Source organism: Pyrus communis, chromosome 7 (assembly GCF_041283825.1).
Source record: "Pyrus communis isolate YQ-2024b chromosome 7, ASM4128382v1, whole genome shotgun sequence".
In the NCBI taxonomy this organism is placed as follows: domain Eukaryota; kingdom Viridiplantae; phylum Streptophyta; class Magnoliopsida; order Rosales; family Rosaceae; genus Pyrus; species Pyrus communis.
Window position 1 is genome coordinate 3,952,607 of NC_142571.1, and position 25,147 is coordinate 3,977,753.

General features: G+C 36.2%; 3 protein-coding genes across 5 annotated transcripts; all 3 read right to left on the minus strand.

Moving 5' to 3' along the window:
• Positions 1–1,628: 1,628 nt before the first annotated feature.
• On the minus strand, positions 1,629–5,476 carry LOC137733914 (Nuclear transport factor 2 (NTF2) family protein). The gene is made up of 7 exons (XM_068473131.2): positions 5,321–5,476; positions 5,029–5,158; positions 3,994–4,077; positions 3,571–3,610; positions 2,982–3,050; positions 2,750–2,859; positions 1,629–2,073 (listed from the first exon to the last, which is right to left on the minus strand). The coding sequence occupies exons 1-7, from the start codon at positions 5,337–5,339 to the stop codon at positions 1,923–1,925; spliced, it is 603 nt and encodes a 200-aa protein (XP_068329232.1). The 5' UTR covers positions 5,340–5,476; the 3' UTR covers positions 1,629–1,922.
• Positions 5,477–6,974: 1,498 nt separating this feature from the next.
• On the minus strand, positions 6,975–16,220 carry LOC137734811 (exocyst complex component EXO70A1). The gene is made up of 12 exons (XM_068474094.2): positions 15,913–16,220; positions 15,504–15,599; positions 14,630–14,835; positions 12,956–13,216; positions 11,951–12,089; positions 11,662–11,874; positions 10,531–10,736; positions 10,036–10,236; positions 9,848–9,947; positions 9,067–9,176; positions 8,807–8,953; positions 6,975–7,543 (listed from the first exon to the last, which is right to left on the minus strand). Exons 1-12 carry the CDS (start codon positions 16,078–16,080, stop codon positions 7,426–7,428), a joined length of 1,965 nt encoding a protein of 654 aa, XP_068330195.1. The 5' UTR covers positions 16,081–16,220; the 3' UTR covers positions 6,975–7,425.
• A 4,044-nt stretch (positions 16,221–20,264) lies between these two features.
• On the minus strand, positions 20,265–23,379 carry LOC137733337 (short-chain dehydrogenase/reductase 2). Of its 3 annotated transcripts, none has more exons than XM_088696647.1 (4): positions 23,230–23,379; positions 22,425–22,692; positions 20,898–21,083; positions 20,265–20,789 (listed from the first exon to the last, which is right to left on the minus strand). In XM_088696647.1, the coding sequence occupies exons 1-4, from the start codon at positions 23,298–23,300 to the stop codon at positions 20,385–20,387; spliced, it is 930 nt and encodes a 309-aa protein (XP_088552773.1). In that variant the 5' UTR covers positions 23,301–23,379; the 3' UTR covers positions 20,265–20,384. The 3 variants fall into 3 exon arrangements, with proteins under 3 accessions (XP_088552773.1, XP_068328590.2, XP_088552774.1); XM_068472489.2 differs by having other exon boundaries at positions 22,425–22,689; positions 23,230–23,378; XM_088696648.1 differs by having other exon boundaries at positions 22,425–22,686; positions 23,230–23,377.
• Between the last annotated feature and the right edge of the window lie 1,768 nt (positions 23,380–25,147).

The following is a 25,147-nucleotide window of genomic DNA, read 5'->3' on the forward strand; positions in this document are numbered from 1 at the left end:
CCACGTGTTTTTATGCAAGTGGTGGAAAATTTTAATGTTTAAGTTATTAACCTTTTAACACACATAACCCACCATTTATATAAGGACACGTGGTGTACCACCTCATATAACGGTTACACTGAAAAATCTCTCCAAGTCCAGGCGAGAATTGGCACGGCAGCCCAACCGGCTCTTGCCATTCCTCCAATTACCTCCTCTTTAGAGCACTTCCAGTGTAGGAAGGTCCCCCAGGGCAATTGGCAATTGAATCCCCTCCACTAAATAGTAATTGATTTTAATGAACAGTAATTGCCTTTTGTATCTTCACTTCTAAACTGAATAGCCATGACAATAGACAATTAAATATTAGTATTTTTTATTTTATAAAATAATAAAAATAATTTTATTTGTAATTTCGGATAGGATTTTTAACCGGTCTCGTTACGCCACGTGTCATTATTCGAAAGTACAATTTTTGGTGATAGATTTCGATAAGATTTTTATCCAATTCCATCACACCACGTGTTGTTACCTTTTTAGAATCGTCAAAGATAGATTTCCGATAAGATTTTTAACCAATCACGTCGTGCCACATGTCACAATCTGTTTAGAATGTTTGAATATAGATTTTGATAAGATATTTATAAGGTATTTATAGAAAAATAAAATCTTAAATTTTTTTTTTTCGGATTTTTTTATTAATTTTTTAACATTTTTTATTAACTTAATTAATTTCTGCTGTTGGATTAAAGAAAATTTGAAATCTAACCCTCCAGATTGTGCCACGTGACATAACAGTAACATATCAGATTTTTTTCTTTTTAAAAAAAATTTAAATTTGAAAAATGTGGATAGTTGATCTGGAATCGAACGATTGAGATTGTGCCATGTCATCTAGCCATTGAGGGAGGTTTGAATTTTTTTTTGAACGTTGGAAATCCAACGGTTTAGAAAAAATAGTCGTTGAAATCCAACCGCCTTGAGGGTGCCATGTGGCGCCCAGTAATGTTAACATATAAGAATTCCAACCGTGGGCCCCACTGCTTGAAATCTTGTTTGTGACGCGCCCCTACGCATGCGTGTTATACACGCGCTTGATGCAAATTTTTTGTATAACGTGGCTGACGTTAGCCCTTAAGCACTCGGGCCTTAGACTGCTGCCTGCCCTTTCCCACGAGCTCCCCCTTGGCCCAATTGCTCGAATGGGCTAGAGTAAGAAAGGGAGATGATTGGGTTGCAAATGGGGATAGTCCATCGGGCTCAACCCAACGGTGGAAGTGCTCTGAGTGGACGGTAGGCGGGCCCTTTCGGAGGCCAAGGGCAATTTAACCCAATTGCCTTGTTAATTGGGCTACAGGTGGACTTACTCTAATAATCAACACTAACAACACTACCAAGTCCCGTTTATTATTTGAGCATTATATTCTACAAAAATCACCAAATTCAAAATCATTTGACTGTTGGATTAATTGGAAGTTGTAATAGTGTTTCTTTGAAAAACCGTATTCGTCTATTTTCTTCCATATAATTGAATGTCTGAATAGTTTTGGAGTCATCAATATTTTTACAAGATAATTTAAGAATGATGTACTAAATTATAGACGGTTTGGATTGTTAAAAAATAGTTACAGAATGAGCAACACAAGATGTCCCTTAACAAAATTATTTGAAGTATAACTAAATTATTTGAAGTATCCCTCAACGGATTCATGACAACTTTGGCGTACATATGTGGAATCCTTGATGCCGTAGAAGGTACGTACGTACGCAGTTGTCCGTCCATACAGTGTAATATATTCACAAAAGCACGCAATGGAGCTGGTTTTGAGCTCTAACGTTTATGTTGACATGCCTTCTTAACAGGAGATAAATTGCAGAAAAACATTCACAAACCCAAAGGAAACAATATTATACAAACAAGAGTCTTAATTTGATATCCAAAGTCATTTTGTAGGCGTGGAATTGGGTGGATCCTTCCCAAACCCCATCATAACATGAGTTGCCAGCATTGAACCCCTACGAGCCATTTCCAAAATCCGGCCAAGCAGCGGCACCTTCACCGTTTCTCTGTTTGAAAGAGGCTTCTTGTCCCACCTACACAAATTTCACGTACCATTTCAAACATCATCCGAAAATTTCTGTAAATAGCGTTGCAGATTTAGGAATGAATTCTTGGTAACAAGAACTGCATCTCACATTGAACTAGAGATCTACGATCCACATCAGTCCTTAGACAGACTATACAGCTGTAAAACCCCATGCTTCGACGAATACTCATCACTCTTAAGGAATATACTGAGTAGCTCGGTAAAAAATTCAACCACATCTGTTCTGAAAGTAAATCCTTACGAACAACTTTCTACCTATATTACACTGATGAAACTTTGGTTTACATTTATGCCGCATCTGCATGTTACTCATACAACTTACCACGCGGTCAGGTTTTTCTGTGCATTCAAGCTCTTAGCAAGTGTGCTATGTGCAGCCAGAGAGGGTGGGGAGAGAACTACCCTAAACAAAACTTTGGCTCTCAGACTACCTTGTTCTCAGGGTTTAACATCGATCATAAAACAAAATCACATATACAACAGCATATTACACTGTATTTAAATGCATCTTACTCGATATCTATCATGCATTTTGCACATAATATCAGAGAATCAGAAGAAAGCATATTTTGCTCCAAAATTTGACTTAAAAGAAAAATAGACCAAAATATACCAAAAAATAAATGTAAGATCTGGAGTATATTAGAGCTTGCAGAGCATACCAATCTTCATGGCGAACGACTTTTCCTTCCAAAACAGACAATTTGATGAGGGATATCATATCTATGTCTTTCCCCATGAACTTGTAGTGTTGCTTGTTATCAACCCATATCTGGACTCAATTGACAGGAACTTTTAATTAGGTCTTGTCACAACACAGTGACCCAACAAAAGCATATAGTAAAAGATCAAACAGAAAGAAAATGGATGAGAGTTGCAAAAGTAATTCCGGACCTCGTGATTTCCAGGTGAAACCATATTTTCTTTGACGCTGTATTCCACAATTCTTGATTCACTAAAGACCTGAAATATAGGAAGGCAAATCATAGCTGTTAAAATGTGGAACAATACGTTCAACAGCAGTGATCACAAATTTGCAGCAAGAAGAAAGACAGCAATGCCGCCATATTAACCGCTACACCAGAACGCTCAAACCAGTCATTTATGGAGAAAATACTATCTTAGCTTAAGCCAAATTATTCTTTGGCTTTCAAACCAAATCACTTTTCATTTCAAGCTAACCTACACTTTTATATATAAACGAACAATTCGGGTTTTCAGTGAAGCACTCTCTAATATAAATCGTGAAATTTAGTCCAAGCTAACCTTCAATGTCAATTTCTTTTTACAGTTGGCAATACACTACAAACCATTTGAACCAGAACAGGAAACAAAAACAAAAGAAACGAATCCAACGAGCCTTTGCATGCTCAAAGGCTCTAGCAATATCATGACATCAACTGTCACTGAATTTAAAAGATACCCAAAAGAATTTCACACGAGAAAAAAAAAATGAACATTGTATTCCGCATGGAAACAGGACCTTGGGAAGTGAATAAAATGCCGATTTGATCTGTTTCAACCTGCCAAAAGAAATATAGAGATAATGTAATGCACAGATTGTAAATTATAAATTCAGTGTGACAGAGTTAATGAAGCAACAAGATCTAGCAATGAACCAGCTTATTGAAAAGGTGATATATCCCATATACTGAGCATCGGTCGAGTATGACAAAAACAAGCTCATATTTTGGTGGAAGATTGGTCTACCAACAAGGAAGATACCCTCTAACTCTTCAAATTGGACGTAATGTTTCAAAAGGCGAAGGCGAAGCCAAGGCGTTTTATGGATAGCCCCGTAGGCAAATGCTTGATTTCGTCACGAGTATACTAAGTAATGAAATTCTAGCATAGTTAATGGAAAAATTCCATATAAATTGACTGATGCCAAATTGCTAATACATACCCACGAGCGCACATCAGTGGGTCCTCAAAGGAAGCATTTGGAGAGTAGATTTCAAAGTCGGAAGGCGTTGCACAGGACCCGTATCTGAAATGATTCAAAACAAACTTGTCATCAAATTTACCGGGAAAAAAGGAAAAAAGAAATATAAAACCATCAATTGAATTCAATTTGATATGCAGGTTGTACAGGGAAATGATCACCTTGTAACTTTTACTCTTCAAATTAATCATGTTTTTCCCATTTAATTGATCATGCATGAAGTAAGCCATTTTTAGGATTGACAATGCAATAACTTGTACGAGTGTAAGGCTATATACAAGCATGAAAACCAGCTTTGTCTCAACATGCTAACAACAAAAGGGTGACCAAAGTCAACAAGGCTCCCTGCTTTGGGAGAGTACGTGGAACCTCTACGCAGCTTTACCCTTGCTTTGCAAGTTTGCAAAGAGGTTGTTTTCACAACCAAGGTTCTAAAAGATGTTAGATGCTAGTCGGGCGGCAGGCTGGAGCCTAAACGGACTTAAGTAAATCTATTATATTTCGTGTAAATAAGTGTCTGTTTATACTTAAAATATATATAATTTCTTCATAAACTACAAAATAGAATGACATATATATTATGAAATATTGGATTATAAGGAAAAACATGGGGAACAAACATATAATGTGTGTTCATTCAACTATTCAATAAGTCTCTTACAATTTATTAAAAAAATAAAATACAAAATGAAAGTTATATATTTTTTGTCTATGTAAGTTGCAACCTAGGTGGGGTGGACGGACTAGCCGGTGCCTAGGTGGTCTAGGCTAGACGCCCTTTCTTGATTTTTAAACGTTTAGGCATTAATCGGGCTGTGGCCAACTGCCTAAGCGGCGCTAGCGGCAATTTTTAGAACAGTGTTCACAACTCAAAGAACCGTGACCTTTCAGTCAAAACAAAGCAACCCTTCTGTTGCTAACAACCGATATGCTTAAATTCTCTGTTTAGTGTAAGACGGTAGAGAGAGAGAGTGTGTGTGTGAAATTGAGACTCACAGTTTAAGAATGTGAAGAATGATATCATCATGAACAGAAGCTGAAACGCCGTCCTGCTTTCCTGAAATAAATTCACACCTGCCTTCCTTCTTCGTCTGACTCTGACTCCCTTCCTTTTCCTTTTCCTTTCCTTCATATATGAAAATTTGAGACCACGCGAATATGGAAATTCAAAAAAAAAAAAAAAAAAAAAAAAAACCAGCAACGGAAGGAAAATTGTAGAAAAACCCACTTCAATTAGAGTCAGACAAATTAAGAAACAAATAAATAATAATAAAAGGAGAAATAAAACCTTGCGGATGCTTCTCCATGGCGAGCGATGAGAAGGCGAGACAGGTGAGGTGATGGTTTCAGAAGAACACAAGACTGAGAACTGAGAAGAAGAGGCTGCAGCGACTTCAGCCAACTCAACAAACAACAAGTCCTGGCTTCATGGCGCGCAACGTGGCCATTCCTTGTCCATTTCTCTCTTATTTCTTTTTCCTTTTTATTTTATATATATATATATATATATATATATATTGATGATACCTCGTATAATTCTTTAAATTTCATTTTAAAGGACTCGCCTAATTGCCAATAAATCCAAAAAAATGGAGTTTCACAAATGAAATTTTAAAATAAAGTAAAATATTTCTCTAAAGTTGTATGGGATGATGTATTCGTTAGAAATAGTGTCATATATTTGAGCTTGCAGACACATAATGACCCGTCAACAAGTTCATCTTCTTTATTTTTAACCCGAACGATATTTAAAACCAAAGTAATTCTAACATCTGAAGCATGTTTAATGCCCTTTTATCAACTTTTGGTGTTAAAGAAGCATTGCATCCATCATTTTTCATCACTAATTTTGGAAACGAACGGTGAATATTGATTCTATAGTCAACTATTTGGTAGGTTGAATTATCGAAGGCACTCATACATACATTCACATTTAAGTAATAACCACCATGTAGTCATACAATTGATTTAACTTTTTTTTTATTGGGAACCTCGGCGGTACGAGAGAATTTTATTGATATGAAAAAAGAAGAAGTTACGCTTAATCAGGAGAACATAAACCTTACTCCTCATAAAACAAGAAAACCAAATACAAGAAAAAGAGAGGGATATAAATCTTATCCTTCTTGAAAAAGAAAATACAGGAAAAGAGGGGGATACAAACCTTACCCTCATACAATTGATTTAATCCCAACACTATGACCTCATATATTTATATAGACAAACATACCATATGAAGGTTTTACTATATTTATAGCAAGGAGTGAAAAATTTAAAAGCCACACAATAAACGTGCCATAATAATTTGATTTGAACTAGTCATTTATGAAATTCGAACCTAAATCCTATTAGATAACAATCATCTTGAGTCTCCAAGGAAGAGAGCAACGTCCAGAAATAATGTCGATGACAAGTTTTGAATCGGCTTCAACAAGGATGTATTTGTACTTCCGGTGGTGTACAAACTACAAAGTTCGAAGTATCACGCATGCAACGCTGCAGCCTCAGCAACTGGGACAACGGTTTTGTCTCCAATTGAGGATTTCCGACATTATTTTTTTTTTAACAAACGATATTATCCATACTAAGGGAAAGAGTAGGTTAAGTCTAACAATAAACTAGCAGTAATATAATTTAAATTCGTATTTAACGACAATTAAATCTAAAACCTCTCACTTACCAGTTAAAAAAATTTCCGATTTAACCATCTAAATTATTTAAGGTGGTTGACGTGGTACTACTACACTACCTAATAATTTCTTCTCAATGATGCTTGTCTGATGGACATGGAAGAGTTGGGAGCTGAACACTTCAATCATAGACATACCATGACTGATGCAGAATTCGATATCAATTTTTTCACGTAAAATCATTTTGAAAATTAAATTGATGACGTGGCAGATTTGGAATCCATTAGGCAGTACAGAAACATGCAAGCGTAGTGGGGTTTACAAAATCATTGGTATTCCTCAAAAGAATTTTAAAATCTGCTCAAAAAATAACATTTGCCGACGGTGATGGGTTTTGAAAATATTCAAGAAAAGACCCAAATTTGGTCTGAAATACGACAGCCCATTTATGTAAAATTACAAATATGCACTTGGAATGCCGCCGGGCCATAGGGACTATACAAGCATATGCAGAACAGTAGAAAGACTCCTCTTATTCAGTGTGCTATTAAGCACCAAACCAACATCTACAGATCTATATTTTTCGTTTTCCAGATGGATGCCGAACTCATTACCCGCCTAAACATAAATCCATTGAAACCATGCAGGGATTTAGATGCTAACTTTCAGCGGGAAGGGCAACGAGCATTCCACAGGGTACCAAAGCCTATGCATCATTGGCAAAACCTTCACAGAGCCAGAAAGAGCGAGAGACAAGTCAAATCTACCGCCTGGGTTCATTCACGTTCTTCCCCTCGAAGAATTCACCCAACATATGTTCGAGATCCTCCGCTGTGTATCTGACGTACTTTTGGGGGGTCTTCCCACCCTCAACAAGAGGCCTGTGAGACAAACAGAATATACAGATTTTGGAACCCATAGATGTAACTCACACTTGGACATATTTTGAGAAGGTGAAAATAAAAACAATGACGCCTTTGAGATGATTTCCGGGCCAATTAAAAAACAATAGTTACATATCATTCAGCCAGAATAACAGAAACAAATTATTGTCCTATTATAAATAAATGAATAAATGATGAGAGCATCTACAGCATGGTGAGATAAGAGATGTCCTCCTTTGAAGCTCAAGACTAAGTCCGTGTCCAAATCTAAAAATAAAGTCTTTGGGTCTAGCGAGCAGTGTCTATGGTAGTTGTGGGCCTCGTTTGGTCTCTAGTACTGCATTGTAATGACTGACCTCACTATATTCAACATAATAGGTTAAGGTGAATGATTTTTCATTCCACGGAATTACATAGATTACTCAAGAAGGAAACTTCTTCCTTCCAGTCCCCGAAAAATGGTAGGATAGGAAGGGTTAAGTTTCATTCATGTCTAATCTCCTTCTAATTCCCTTCAAATGAAAAATCATTCACCTTTATCTTCAACATCCTTTGACTATAGTGGGTTATTTTATTTCCAATCCAATCCTCGAGACCCAACGAGGACTTAACGTCCAGACTTCAGAGCCAGAGCATCAAGTTTGGTCTAATAAATTACAAGGCTTAACTGTCAAAATGGTCAATGTGATTTACCCATTTAGCCAAAGTAGTAGGTGTTTTCAATTTAGCCAATTTGGTCTATGTATTTACCTCTGTTAGGCAATCTAGTTTCTCTTCCGTTTCAGAAATTTTATTTTTCATCCTAAAATTACTCTTTATAACACCAATTACGGAGATTTTTGCCCGTTTGACAATCATTTCATTTTTCAGTCTTAGTTTCCATTTAATGCTAGGAATAGAGGAGAAATATAAGAGAGAAATGAGGGATGACCAAGGGCGGAGGATGGGTGGTGGGAAGTAAGTGGAAGAAATGAAAAATAAACACTACAAACTAAAACCAAATTTAAGTAGGTTTTCATTTCTGGATTTTGTTTCCTACATTTTCCTTCACTTCTCCCTCCACCCTCCCTCTACCATTCATCCACCCTTCATCCCTCATTCCTACTTATACATTCCCTATATCTCTATGCAGAAAAAAAAAATGAAAACTAAAATGAAATGGTTATCAAACGGGCCTCAATGTTTATGATTCTTAAAGGGATATATACAGGACATATGTTGAAAGCGCATGAAAAACAATAGAAGATGATGAAAACGCACCCATAACGTTTTAAGAATGATCTGTAGGCAGGCAATAAGACTTCAGCAACTGCAAGTCTTAGTGACTCTCGCAACTCAGTATCAGGAACTGTCCACTGCGATTGTTTTTGATGAAGCTCCTCAAATTGGATATTAAATGTCTTGAACCTGAACATTTCAGCTAGGTCAAAATGTTGATGACAAAGTAAATCCATCAATCGATAGATAATCAAATTTTAATTTTTAAGTGTATGTTTGATAGGATAGAAGTTGAGATCAACCTATCTTTAACAATTGCTCTTGAAACTCCACTGTTACTTCCTCCATCACCAGCTACTGAACTACCACCTCCAGATGATGTCAAGCCTTGGATGGAGAGGCACTGCAGAATCTGCACGGAGGATAACACCAACATTTCAGAAGGTAGTGAAAAACTGTTTAAGAGAAAAATACTTCCAAGTAAAATGAACATGCTGACAGTGTTAAATATACGTATAGTAGCTTCTGCATCACTGCATATGGAAAAGAGAATCCATATTTTCCAAGAAAGGCCATAATTGTGCAAATGTAATGGATTTTTATATGAAAAAACACATTGTTCATGGATTTGAAAAAAGGAGTTATTTCTTATAATAGGAATCAACATACCAAACTAATGGTTGATCATACCAGCCACACACAACAGAATCAAAACACAACACTACAAAAGCACGTGTCTATCAGTTTATACAAAACTTACATTCCATAACTCCTCAATGGTGTACTAATACGTCTAATAATATCACAATGACAATATAATATCTCAAACCCGGATCATATTTTTCATCAATTTGTTCTTATTTGTGGATTTCAAAGGTCTGTAAACGTTATCTCCATTATTAACATTTTTAAAAGATAAAAGAAATGCTAAAAGCTTAACATCGATTATAATACAAATAGTGACGGCCCAAAAAGCAAGAACCAAGTTCCTAACTTCCTATAAAGACAAAAACTAAGGTAAATTATGGAAAGATCATGCAGGGTTCAATTGGGCAACAAATCAACTATGTTAACAAACAGCACCTTTCCCCAAGCATTTCTTTTATATTGATTTGCATGCTGCTGCACAATTCTCCGGTGTCTTTGCACCCAATCATCCCCTAACAAATCTTTGGCTTCAGATCTGAACACAATTTGAAACAGGAGTGCCACATAAAATAGGCTTGCAACAATAAAACCAAAAAGTCAAATAAAACATAACTGAGACAAACCTCCGCACAGATCTGACCATATAGTGAATATTATTCATGAGAAATAGGTGAGTTAAAGCTGGATCTCTGTACTGCTTAGATTTCCCATCCAAATTGGTTTGAAGAGCTTGCATTATTTGCATCGTGACAGCGGCTAATTGTGAACCATCTTCATCTCCATTTTCAAATTCTTTAAAAAGTTGCTTCAATGTCGATTGGTAACTGCAAAATATAGTTTTGGTCAACTTAAAAAGCTGTTTAATGAAAAATTAAGAAATAGGCATAAAAAAACCTATCTAACCGTTAAAACCTAATATCTAAGTGAGAAACATATGCTGGTCGATTGGCCAAAAAAGTATGTATCCTATGTATTAATGTATCCAAGAGTTAAGCAGCATAAAGAAAGATTTCAATAGAACTATGAGGCATGTTAGAGGAATGATCATCCAACCACAGAGCATCACTGTCAGACCACAGGACTAGGAAAAGTCTTAAAGCCTAATTCGTGGAACTTACTCAAAAAGAAACTTCACATAGTTGATCACATAGCTTGTCAAAGGATGGACAGTGCCATCAGTTACAGCAGTTTTCGTTGCATCCCTTTCAACGGCTTCTTCAAAATCCCCAAAGGTCTTTTTTGCGGTCAGGGCAAGCCTTTTAGTCAAGCTTGAAGCTGATTCTCTAATTTCAGCACAAGCTTTACCTATGAAGATTGTTTCAATCTGTAGATGAATTCAGGGATCAACTCAAAGCATCAATCTGGCACCAGGCCATCAAGCTACCTACTTTCTCAACAACAGGCAAGTTTGAAGTGACCTAGAAACTACGTTGATGCAAAATAGAAAGTATTATATTAAAGCGATGTGCTATCCACACACCCCATTTTACTTCTCACACACCCTTGATAATTTCTGTCCGTTAATCTTCTTCAATTCATTTGATCCGATGGCCGAAAATTAAAAAGGTGGGTGAGAAGTAAAATGGGGTGTGTGGATATCACACCCCTATATTAAATTTGACGTTCTACAAAAATTGCATTTTAAGCAGCCACCGAGTGTACAGAATGAAATAAGTGATAACACTAATTCTTCCAATTATGAAAAAAAAATTAATAAAAATAAAGCATCATGGACATCCTAAAGTATTGAAGCCCTAACTGTATAGTAATATCCTGAGACAAAATCAAACAAAAGATTATAACCCATTTCTAAAAGAAAGATAACCAAACAAATATCAGGTCAAAATACAATGAAACCAAGTATTTTGATATAGATGAAACGGAAACAAAAAAAAAAAAAAAAATTATCTAATTTGATATGGATGTAATTGATAATTTGTGGAACAAAAGCCATCTGTATTTTAAGCAGACACATCTGGGAAAGAAACAAGAGAATATAAATTTTACAATAAAATCCCCTAATTCTTGATCTCAAAGTTGTCTGATATACTTAATGATCCTATGTTACCAAATGTGATGAATTCCTAACGTCCAAAGTGCTCTAGACAAATCAATATCCTTACAAAATTCAGGTTATCAAGAGATGAAACTACACCTAAGGGGCACTCCTAATTGTGTCGTCTCCTTAGCTCCAATTTCTCATATTGTATACCTAGTGCATCTTTATAAATTTGTTAAATTATTCAAACCTCTGAGTGAAGCTCCCGCATTATCTCGTACATGTCTAAAAGTACAAATAACTTTTCCGGAGATCTTTTGCTGTTAGCAATTGCCTCCCCAAAACTAAGTAGAACTGAGACACTACTTCTGGTAACTTCAGCAAAACATTGGTCACCGAGAGAATCAAAGCTTTCAAAAATTTGATCGCAAACTTTCCGTTCTCCAGCAAAGAGTAATTTGACCTGTTCAAGGACAGTTAGGTATTGAAGAAAAACACAGATAATCTATGAAACTGAGCAGATTCCATAAAGTTCTTACAGCTATACGCATGTAATGAATCCAGTTCCCAATCTTGGCCTCCAAAATCTCCCATTGCATTTTCTGAACATCATCCTTGCTAAGTTTTTCGACCCCCAATTTATGGAGGCTTTCTTCCAAAACTGAAGAACGGGCATCCCTGAAAAACATAAACAAGATAAAGATTGATAGAATATATTCCAAATTTAAACAGAAAAAGACATGAGTCAAAGAAGCGCATATAAGTAAAGCACTATTGGAAAATAATAGTCCATACAAATTCCGCTACTATATGCATGGAAAAGTAGACTTTAAGTAACCAATAAAAATTCAAATACAAGATCTGAAGCTAGCTTCAATGTTAATGGTGTGGTTAGGCACCTAGGGAGGACAGCAGAAATTACAAATGAGATTGAAGCATAATAGCATACAGACAACTCTACAATCACAATAACCTTTCTTTAGGATTTGAAAACTTAACTCCTATGTTTTTGGTGTGTTGACATGGGCATAGTGTTCCCTATGCGTTTTCTGAAAGTCCAGATGCAAAGATTATGATACAGTTGTGAAAATTCACATATTTGGAGAACTATCAGTGCTTAAGAAAACAATTGCTTGTAAAAGAACCATTTATCAAACTATTTAAGACAACAATAACTAAGTGCAGTTTTCTTGGCAAAAGTGATCAATGCCTTCTTAAGTTTAAACTCTTTCTAGCATATGAAGCTGCATCATTTCCAAGAATACAAAGAAGTCTTCGGCACATGGACACAACACAAGTGTCATGTCCTTGGGTGCCCAACATGGAAAATGTTCTATGGAAGCGTCCACACACATAGGTCAGTTCTCTTCTGGTCATTAAAAAATAAAAATTGAGCTTCACCAACATTAAATAACTTTATACCCAACGGATCATCTGAATTTCAAAAAATATGAAAACGTGAAATAACCTGTTGTCATGAGTAGGACGTGAAAAACCAACATAACACATTGATAAATGAAAAGCAGAGAATGACCTTTTATTACCTGTAAATTATTAGCAACTGCTGTTGGTGACCAGCTTGAAACATCTGCTGGGCTAAATCATGTAACAATGGAAGAACCCGCGGTGGTATCAGAGCAGGAGGTGTGTAGACAGCATTTTCTAAGTTACTGTTGTGGTGTTCAGGATGGTGATTGGATGAAGGATTCTTGCCACTATAATCACCCTGATTCCCAGGAGATCCTGAGGATGGCCGCAACGAGTTTGGGAGGCAATCAAAAAGGCGCTCAGGTTCCACAGGTTTGCTGAAATAAAAAAACAAATATATGGTGTAAATGAAGCACAATTCAATTCTAAGAAAAAGAAGAAGCGCAGTTACAGTTCAATAGAGGACCTAACAACCTATCTGAAGGTCATTAACAAAACATTAAATTTCCCAAAGAAAAGTCACCTTTTATCACAAAGTTGAGCAATAAAAATTAAAATACACAATGATGTTAATGGAAATGACCATTTTGGTTCCATAGTTTGACATTGGATTCAATTGGGTCTCAGTCTATGTAATATGGATACTGCAAAGTTTTTAGGGTGAGTATCCCATACAGATACGGCCCCGATATAAATTTCGTATACAGAAATTGAAGTATCTGTTGACATTCGGGTACAGTATGGATAGGTATAGATACGTTCCAGATATGGTGAGGTTACGGCACTAACGGGGATTATAATTTTAGGAACTTTGAGGTCAATTTGTAATTTTAAAAGAAAATTTAGCCTACCAAATGAGTCTTTCTTCTCCTTCTTGGTAACAGAAAAGGGAGCTACAGATTTCATTATCCTTATTCTTATTTATAACAAGAAGAAGTGGAAAAGAAAAGGGACGGATCCTTCAAAGGGGAAGGGTCTCTTCAAGACTGGACTGGAACCAGTCTCAATACTGTCAAGTTGTGCCTACCATGTGTGGTCAACCCAAGAAAAAATAAAAAATAGAAGTGTGACATTACATGTGGTGACTAATTACCAACAGAAATTAAGAAATTTCTTGACATGATGCAAAATATTACAGAATATTACTAAGAGCTGGACTGAACAGCTACATAAAGAGAACCACGAGAGGTATCACGGAGGTGGAGTAGCCCATCATTCTCTCCTCTCACATTTCTAGAAAGCCTGTTCGAACATTGAACTAAAATTACTAATGGTATCTATATCAAAATGATGGGTAGAAATTTGCTAATTAAACACATTTTTAAAGTATGCATAGTATTCTATTTGGCGTATTCGTATCCTAGTTTTTAGGGTTTTCATATCGCCCTACCACAGCATCACGTCTCTTTGTCACAGTCTCACAATACCTGTCATTCAAATTGTTTCAAACAAGCACCTGTGTTAACTAGTGGTTACAATAAAGAAATGGGTTTGGGATTGCATTGATTAGATTGGGGATTCCAGTGATGGGATGGGATTCGATTGTACAATAGTTGGAGAAGATGTAATTCTTCCATGCTAGACTTTAATTCACGAATTCAATGTTAGATTTTCCTTTAATAGTTTAACAATTTTTTTCTTGGACAATATTACCCCAGCACTAATGACTCTACCATCAAAAAGATTGAAAAAAAATATAATTTAGGACTCGACTGTAAGACAATGACACATTTGAGAGTTGAAATACTAATGCACCAGAAGAACAACATCGTTGGCATTCAAATACTAACCTGTAAGACGATAACAGCTGCTTGAACTCTGCTTCCAACTTTGAAATAGCTTTAGCAAGCAAACCATTTGCATGACTGAGAACTCCATCACTACTCTTAAAGCCTTTGGCGCTACTAAAGAACCGTATATTTCTTCTTAGCTGATCAATTGCTTCTAGATAACTTTCCAAGTCCTCATGTGGCCCTCTAAGTATCTTTGACTCGACCTGTGAATTGAAATCAAAATGAAATCAACAACCATAAATGGGAAAACATTATTCATCAGACATAAGGGGTACAGAATATATGCGTGAAATGGTACAAACATAGGCAAGATAAGGTTAAAACAACACTGTCATACGGTAATATCCCAGCTATTAAAACTCTAATAAGCATTTTCACTGCTGGAAATAGTAAAGAATTATTCAATGATAGGCAGATTATTGAACATCCAACGACTACAAAGGAATCAAATGTAAGGTAAGATCCTCTCTTGCAAGCTATAAAGCGTGGATAACTCTAATCAAATGTAAGGTAGATTATTGAAAATTCAACAAACTATGTGGAACTAGTAATTTCAAATCCCACTTAAAATACAATGTAGCCAGCCAGGGTTTTATAGTTTTTCTGCCGAATCTAGTCACGTTCTAAAATATCAAATTTGTTTCTTACAATGGAACCAAAAAGCGAACAATGCTCGTCGTATGTAAGCACCAAAATCCTGGATGAACAGACTGGCACAATTCATTGTAAACGGCGCAATTGCAAACAATCAAAAGCCAACAAATCAATTCCAAGATATGCGAAGAAAGCTCGACATGCTTCTCTAGATATACTATCTAACTAACATGTATGTGAGTTGTTACAAGTTAAAGCTTAGAAATGATAAATGTACCTGACGAGAAAGATCGAATTGCGCCAATATAACCTCGGCAGCCTTTAATGTCTTATCAATGTTCTCATGGGCTTTCCGAATAGAATGCGTTCTAATCTGCACAATCCAAAATTCAGACAAGCCAACCCAAATAAGAAAACACAAAACTAAGATCAAGCTTATGAAACTATAAGTCAAAACCCGAGAGATCCGCTGTTTGGTCACTAAGAAATAGAAGAAGAAAAATACATACATACATATATATATATATACACACACATATTATATTTGCTACTCTTCTGTGAGAAAAAGTAAAAGGCCAAGTCAATCTCAAAAGCAGCGATCCGAACTTGCATCTGTTTAGATGTTCTAGGAACAGAAAACGAAAGGTAGAAGAAGAAGAAGAGGAAGATGAGAGGGTGGGACCGACCTGGGTAGGACGCATGGCGGTTTCGAGGGCGGAGAGGCGGTGGTCAAAGGAGCCAAGAATTGAGACGACGCTGTCGGTGATGGTCTGGCTCTTTTGCAATGACTCTCTCATTGTGGCTGCTCTGGCGCTCAATGAATCGCCGCCTCCTGCGGCGGCCACAACACCCATCCTTGTCCTTGTTGTTTGAATCTGCTTCGCCTTTGTCCTCCTCCTTCGTTGTTGCTGCAGAGTTTCTGAACGAAAGAGGAAAGCAAACAAAGAACGAGGATTGAATTTTAATTTGATTTTTAATACTTAAAAGTTGGCGAGATGGTAATGGTGGACCCCACTGACAGTTGGACATTTTCTTTCCGGCTGTCAGAAGCTGTGTTTTCTGGACACAGTGTTTTCTCGAGTCTCCTCTCATTCTCTTTCCCTCTCAACAGGAATTTTTATTTGGTAAAATTATATTTCAACCCACACCCAACTGAAAAAAAATTATTTCTTTAAATTCCAACTTTGCAATTATGTTAGAGTGTTGATAAATTCACTCATCTCTCTTGTAAAATGATATCCAAGATAAAAGAAAAGAAAAACCTCTGCTCTCTAGGTTGACAAGCTCGTCATTTCCTATCTTCTAGAACAATCCACCTCTTTAAATCTTCAAAAAATCAAGTCCCCATTACCCTTGGCCTTTTTAATTTGATTTGTTTGCTTTTGTTGACAGTACCAACAAGCAACCTTGAAAACTAGGATAAAGGCTCGTCTGTCCAATCCAAATATCGATTGCAGTGGGAGGCGCGAATGAAGTGGAACACGGTGTTCTTAAGGAGGGTGGCATGCTGGAGGATGGAGAAGGTGCCGAGAATTGTGTAAAATGTAAGTAAAATTGTATAGCTGCGATTCTCGTTGTGCATCTTGATCAATTGAATCGTTTCTTTGTAGATTTTGTTTTACTCAATAAAAAAAAAAGTAATTTCAATATAAAGGTTATTTTAGGAATAATAGTTAGTGGGAAAATAACATTTCAATTTTTTAACTTTTTGTGATGAGTGAGATTATAACGTGGGTGGAGAAATAAAACACTAGAGTGGGTCTAGCAGCACTCTTATGTTAATAAAAAAAAATTGTGATATCCATACACATATTTTTTTATCTCTCACACACCTCTATTAATTTTCAACTGACCGATCGATTGAATTGTTTAAACTGTCAGATTAAATAGATCGAGGAAGATCAATAGATAAAAATTTGGGAGGTAAAACCAGAAAAAAAATTTAGAAAAAATAATTAATGGTCTCTTTTTATCTTTCTCCTCTCTCTCCAACTTGTTTCTCCAGGCAAAGTTGGATCCATTACTAATCTCGAAAGAGGCCACATGTTATAGAGTGGAGCCACGTTCAACGCCGACACTGGCAGAGCATGGTGGTTCCCATTCTTAAGGGTATCCACAAGAGGGAGAGGAGAAAAACAAGGAAAATTCCACTTGCACTTGGGATGGATTCTGCAAATGGGAACCACAGTTTTATTACTGCTTGCTTTAGTACCTCACTTAGATAAGAGAAAACTAATGAAAATAGTTTGAAAATTTTGAGTTTTAACGATAAGAACAAAATAAAGGGTAAAATGAATAGCACTAGGATTGACTATTTAGTGTAAAAATGTGGTTTTTCGTTAAAATGAACAGTACCGAAAGCTTTTCGTTAAAATTCTCATTAATTATTGGATAGTTGTTATGCTTATTTATAGTCAGTCAATGAAAATGCATGCTTCCAGTTTGCAGTGGCGTTGTGGGTTTAGGGTTAATGGGGGTAGAGAGAAAAATCATTTGAGGGAATATATGGTAGAGAAAAAAAAACATTTAAGGGAATATATGAGAGTTTGGTGGAGAAAATATTTAAGTTAGGTGTAGAGATAATTTAATTGGGTCGATATAAAATTTTCTTTTATATTTCCTCCTACCTATCCCTAGACAATAATGTGTTTCCTCCAAACATTTCCCCTTATTTTTATACAACAAACGGTTGTTTGATGTTTCCTTAGTCAATCAAAACAAATGCAGAGGTTTCAATCGTTAAACCAATTCCTCAGTCCGTTAGAATCAAATCTGTTTTAGTTTTTTATTATCTTTGTAATTCTTATCTCTAAACAGTTGGTTAGGCGTAGGATTTTGTAAATATTCTTAAACGCTCTATTCAAGTTTATTTTTCAGATTTCTTGCTTTATTTGGGATTTCAGGAATCAAAATGTGATTATTCACCGTTTGTTTTCAATCAATGAGGTGTGTACTTGATTTTGTTGATTTATGTGGATGATAAACTGCTTACAGGAAATAATTCACACCGAATGCATCATTTAATCAAGAAGTTTAGTACTTTGTTCTCTATGAAGGACTTGGGGCCTCCACTATTTTCTGGGCGTTGAAGTCTCCTATTTGAAGAATCATATGCATCTTAGTCAAACAAAGTATGCATTAGATTTTCTAAAGCGGACCAAGTTCGTTGATGCAAAGCCCATCTCTACACTAGTTCCTGCAAGTGGTGAACCGCATCCTGATCATCATACTTACAAAAGTGTCATGGGTGCTTTGCAATACCTCACAATCACACATCCTGATCTTTCTTATGCGGTTAATCAAGGGTGCCTGTTTATGCATGCTCCAAACAATTAGCATTGGACGAATATGAAACAAATTCTGCGATATGTTAAGTCTACCTATGATCATGGACTTCTGTACAAACCTGGTAACATGCATCTCAGTACGTTTTCAGACGCTGATTATGCAGGAGATCCTGACACAAGGCATTTGACAGGAGGCTTCGATATATACTTGGGTTCAAACCTGGTTTCGTGGAGCTCCAAGGAACAAAAAACCGTCCCGCGCTCAAGCACAGAGGTTGAATATAGGCAGCTGGCCTATATTGCAGTTGAGCTTCCATGGCTGTGTTCTTTGTTTCGTGATCTGCAACTCCCTCTTCTTCGTCCACAAATATGGTGTGATAACATTTCGTCAATAGCCTTGGCCTCTAATCCTAACCAAACACTTGGAGGTCAATTATCATTATGTCAGAGAGAAAGTGGTTCGTGGTGAGCTTCTTGTTAATTTTATCTATTCACAAGATCAAGTTGCAAATTTATTCACGAAAGGTTTGTCGTCATCAAGGTTCAAGCTTCTGGTTTCCAAGCTTCCAGTTGTTTCTCATCCTGTCATCTTGCAGGGGGATGTTAGACCAAGTCCTCAGTCTGTTAGAATCAAATATGTTTGAGTCTTTTATTCTCTTTGTAATTCTTATCTCTAAACAGTTGGTTAGACGTAGGACTTTGTCAATATTCTTAAGTGCTCTGATGGTATATTTGAATTTCAAACCTTCAATGTAAATAAGGGTTTGAAATCTTGAATGTAATCTTCAGTATATTATAAATACATGCAACCCAAGCTTCAGTGGGTATGCAATTGACTGTGAAAACCTAGCTGCATATTTTACAACATTCAAAGTTCTTAGTTTGTACATCAATTGGGTAAACAGAGACAATAGTAAACACGAAACGGCTACCGTATACAAAAATTACAAACACCAACCATATTAAGCTGTCACAAAATGATAGACGCAATAGTGAGTTATCGTGCACAAGTAAGATCACATAAAGTCATCGTTGATAGATAAGAGAACATAATTCTTCACTCAAGGCAAAAACCACATATAGCCATTGTTGTAGCACAACGACAAGACAACAAAATTGCCCTACGTCGATCGAGAAGGGACTCACGCAGCCGTTAAGTTCAGTCACCAAGGTGATCAACTGACATATCAGTGCATACAAGGCGTCAGGCCACCAAGTCAAAATGCTTAATATCGCGGAAAAGAAAAATATGGTCACCCAAGGAGTCGCAAACGCCAGATTCCGTTGCCTAGGACGGCGCAACCTTCAAATCCGGTCATCCAAAGGTGAGCAGCCATCCGATCTGAGGGCATAAGGCGGTGCAACCGCAAAACATGTCATTGAGGTTGTTGCCACTGCGTTTTAAGCGAACGAAGGTGAATCTCACCACCAACAACCAAGAACCACCTCAAAATTCTAAATCTAACTCCAAATCAAAGGACAAGGCCTTGGGAGGAGAAAGATCTCGACTTTGGGGCGGAGGCTCCAATTAAGCCATTGAAAAATGGTTGCCAACAAAAAGGTGGGGGGAGAGAATGTGTGATGGGTAGCACCTTAGAAGGGAGAGGAATGAGAATCGCGAAAAAAGACAACACAGCCTTTCACTTTCTAGCTTTTGTATTTAACATGACTAACAATATTGTTGATGAAAAGTCTAAAAGCTAAACATGGTTAATCTACTAAAATTGATATGGCATCTAAATCCAAATGCGTCAATAAATAATGTCTCACATAATATATAATTCTAACACAAATTTAAGCATGGAGCCTCACACATAACGGATTAATACAGTTGACTCGAAATTAATGTAATAATCACTCGACTCGAGCAGCTACAATTTAGAAAGTATGACATTACTACTACTTGTACTAACCCACCAAAAAAATTTCCCCGTTGGAATCTCCTTAGGAGGAAGCAGTGCCAGCCTTGCGCCAACATTAGCGGCATCATCGGCTGTGTGGTCGCCCTTACAACGAGTCATAGATGTCTGCGTGAAGCCGGGACAGAAGCTATTCACGCTCAAACCCCTCCCCTCGTATCGCTTGGCCAAAACTCTTGTGTATGCATTGAGTGCAAGCTTTGATACAGAATAGTCAGTCCATACTTCAGGCCACCCTTGGCTCTTCCATCTCCCGCTCTTGACGTCTTCAAGAAACAAACTAACCACCCCCTCGATATCCTTTTCCGATAGGCTTTCACTTTCTAGAAGTTGTTTTGTGCTAGGGTTTTTCAGTTTCTGCAGAAAAAAATATTGAGAGCTTGATGATCGAGGTTTAATGCATGCATCTGTTGTTTCGTGAGCTTAATATATTAATTAGCAAGTTTAATTTTTTTGATCGCTTACATTTAGTGAGCCGAGTCTGGAGCTAACGTTAAGTATCCGACCAACATAGGAGGTGCTACGACGGAACATGGGCAAGAGGGCCTCCGTCAGTAACTTAGATCCGTAGAAGTTGGTTTTCATCACTGTCTCAGCATGTTCCACAGAATTTTCATTGATATCGTTAAACGACACAGCTGCATTATTCACCTTCATATCCAAATTTATAATCAATATAAAGAATCAATAGCGGCTTTGGAGGAGCGAAAGATTCGATTGCACAGGCCCCAAGTTTGAAGCACACCAATATTTATTTTTTTTGCCCTCTCTAATATTGTAAATAATAATGCTATACATGAAAATAAAAAAAATCTTTTGATAATTAATCTATACAAAAAAACTGTCCCACTTTTATGATTTCTCTAAAAAAATTATTAATAATTTAGTGGTCACATGTTACCATAGTATAATGATATTCTTTTTCCTTTGTAATCGGAAGATTTTAAGTTCAAATATCGTGATGTGAGTTTAATATTAAATATTGTGACAGACTTATGTGTGGCTTAGCACATCTCCATTTCTTAGGATAAATAATATCATTAATATTTAATAATAGTAACAATAATATAGTGATGAGGCCTACAAATGTAATCACAAATCAAACTTATATATCAATAGAAATTTTAATAAATTCTCAATGCAGCCTCTCGTTTTATCTCCCGCACTATTCCATTTTTCACGGACTCACCACTTAACCCTAATTTATTATTTCGTGCCAATTAAGAGAAGTTCTCAAATCACTAAACAGTTCACCATTTATGTTGAAATTTGTAAATTTAGGTATTTCTTGATCTCACTGTAAACTTATAATCAGTGACACTATTAATGACATTTGATCCACTTGACCATGTTTGTTCTCTAGAAACGTGAATATCTATCTCCACCGACCTTTTCTTTGTCCCTCATCAAATACACGTAACATATTATATATAAGGTCAAACTTCACAGATACATATTTAAGATATTTGATTATATAGAACGGATCACACTGTGACACAGATATATATTAAAGATATTCGATTGTATAGAATGGACAGATTGTATAGAATGGATTACATTGTCACACAGATATATATTGAAGGATCCAATATTCGATTATATATATATATATATATATATATAACGGATCACATTGTCAAATATATAATATTAAAGTAATTAGGTTCACACTTAACATACTATATGGTGACAATGTAATATGACGTCTACAATGTAAGAATCGATTCTGTTACAGTAATAACAATGTTATTATGTGTTATTATATCATAATATTACCACAATATAACTTTGAGCTGCAAATTAAACTTTTGACGATTATAGTATAACTTTACCATGAATTTTAACAATTTAGACGTTATTAATTTCATGTTTTAAGACCACTTAACGTGAAGGTAAGGAGCCCAAGTAAATAACATAAATTGGTATATAATTCCACTGTAATGTTAAAAAAAAAAAAAAAAAGTAATTAAGATGGAAATAGAGAAAGCTTACAAGAATATCCAATACTGCATAGGCTTTTTGGAACCATAAGGTGAAAGATTTGATAGAAGCAGGATCGGAGACATCAAGGCAAGAGAAGACTACACTGTGAAGACCTTGAGCTCTGAGTGCCTCAAGAGCCTTGCCACCCCTTTCCTTGTCTCTGGCCGTTAATATCACTCTCACTCCCAACTCCGCCATCCTCTTCGCAACTGCAAACCCTATTCCCTTGTTTGCTCCTGTCACTATTGCAACCGTGTCCTCCGACCACCATCTTCTTCTATGTCGATCCACCACCATCAAAATTATACAACAAATTGTACTTCCACAATATTATTATTATTGTTGTTCTTTTCTTTTTCTCAATTATAGTCAAGGCATGAAAGTTAATTAAACAACAGTAGTAATATTGAATGACCCCATGCATGCATCTACCAAAATTAAAAGCTCAAATAATATATAGTGATGGCAAAGTACATAAAAGCAACGGTTAAGGACCAAACCTAAACGCATAAAGGAAGAGAAGAAAAGAAAGGAGAACTAATAAGACCTAACCTAAATGGTTTGAGACCAAACTAAAGTAATGGGTTGAAACCAACATAGATTATTTTTTTTTTACAATTAATATTGTGAATTCATTTAAACTATGGGGTAGGGGATTCAAATTTTAGTGCAGAAGGAAAGTACTATTCTAATCAACTTGACTAAACCTAAGTCTGCATAGAATGATAATTTAAAAAAAAAGAAAAAAAAGGAATCAAATACTGTTTTATCATGCATCATGCAAGAGAGAGAGAGAGAAGGTATTATCTTTTACCTGCTGGTTGGGGCTGGGGAGAGGGAACGAGGAGGAGAAGGAGAAGAGATGGTAGCTTCTTTGAACTCCATAAATTAAGTTGGGGTGAGAGAGAGGGAGGTGTATTAATTGGAAGGGGGTGGAGAGGATGAATGGTAGCAATCTGAATTTATAGACCAAAGGAGATTAAGAAATTGCAAGTGTATGAATTGGACATTAATAAATTGAAGGCATAATCATATGATATGCACATGAATAAATTGAAAAGACCAAACCCACCCACGTTCCTACTTAAGGTAGCTCCTACTTTGTTTGTTTCTTTCCTTTATAATTTAGTATATGTTCCACCGGTTGCCTTTGCCTTTTATATATTTCAATTCCCATAGCATTTTTCAAGAATCCAAACCATCTATATCCATGTAGTATACCTAATTTAAAATCATTAAAATATTTATTTATAGTGAAGAAAATAGACTAATGCCATCATCAGTTCTGCTCTCCTAATGCTCTCATTTTGAGGACTTGTGAGGACTAAATGCATAATAGCCACAAGACTATATTAGTTTAGATCTAAATAGTTAATACATTCAACTTAATAAAGTAAAACCAACTTAAGATCCATGAACTATTAGAAAACTCATCTTCGTTTTGGTTTATTAAGTTGTCAAATATTTTAAGCCTTTGAATCTAAACTAATATAATCTTGTGGCTAATATGCATTTGGTCCTCACTGGTCCTCAAATGAGGGTCATAGGAGACCAGGACTCATACGGTTATACAAAGAAATACTAAAATGACTATCCAAAGCATTGTGAAGATAAACCCACCCCCTTCTTCCTTACTATAGATAATATCATTTGTTAAAAAAAATGACCATTATTTAATCCAACGGTTATGTAGTTTTAAATTGTCGTATTTTATTGACTATTAGTTAGTTGAAATACATTATAGAGTAGGCCCCAACAATGATATATAAATATGAAGCGGCTGCATGCGGATGCGGCTGTTCTTTTATCAATTACAAAGAACCATTGTCCTCCCTCCCTGGTGGTGTTGTGGTCCTCCAGTCCAGTGCCTGCCGTGCTCCCCCTATACTGGTAGCTGTTGACTTTCCAGTCATTACACGTCTGTTTTTGGTAGAAAATATATATCAAGGTTAGTGTGTTATTTAAAATAGTCTAGGATCTCTGTCTCACATGACTCTTTGATTAATCTGCATCAATGTCTTTGTTACAAATGTGTACTTACACACGGAAGGAGGCTGGAGGCCGAGTGTGAATTGGAATTTAACAACATTCTTAAACGTAGATTAAGTTCAGATCTCCGTTCCCATAAACTAGAGTAGTTTTAAGTTTTTAGAATATCGCTCGTATAAAAAGAATATTGGTTGTCAAAACAACATATTGATCCATGCATAGAATAAACTCTAGATTTCAGTTGTTTGACTTTCGAACATTATTCATCGTATCCCCCACTCATGCATCATTTCTAGAACTCTAGACATTCTTGAGGCCGGACTTAGTCTTCTTCAGAAACATTTTGTACTTTACAGTTAACGAAAGAGTTAAGCTATTAGCTTAAACGACGAACAAACTGGTTCTGTATCTTGGAAAGCTTACAAATACAGAAATGGCGAGAACTACGTCTTTGACCAGAAACGGCTTAGAGTAGCTTCTATTGATCCGTGTGGTTCATCAGTTGGGAGATAAACATCGTCCTCAAACTGCAAACAACATAAAAGGAGAAAGAAATTTTCATGGCTCAATGAAGGATAACACATCATTAGCTAATACCACAAGAAGAGAACGATTAAAATTATAGATTAACTTCACCATAAAGTCCACATACAAGTACAATGCATCGGAAAGTCTTGTCCATTAGCGTCTGTAGGTTTTCGTTATACCAAGGATTTGGTTTCACACGTATCTCATTAAACTTA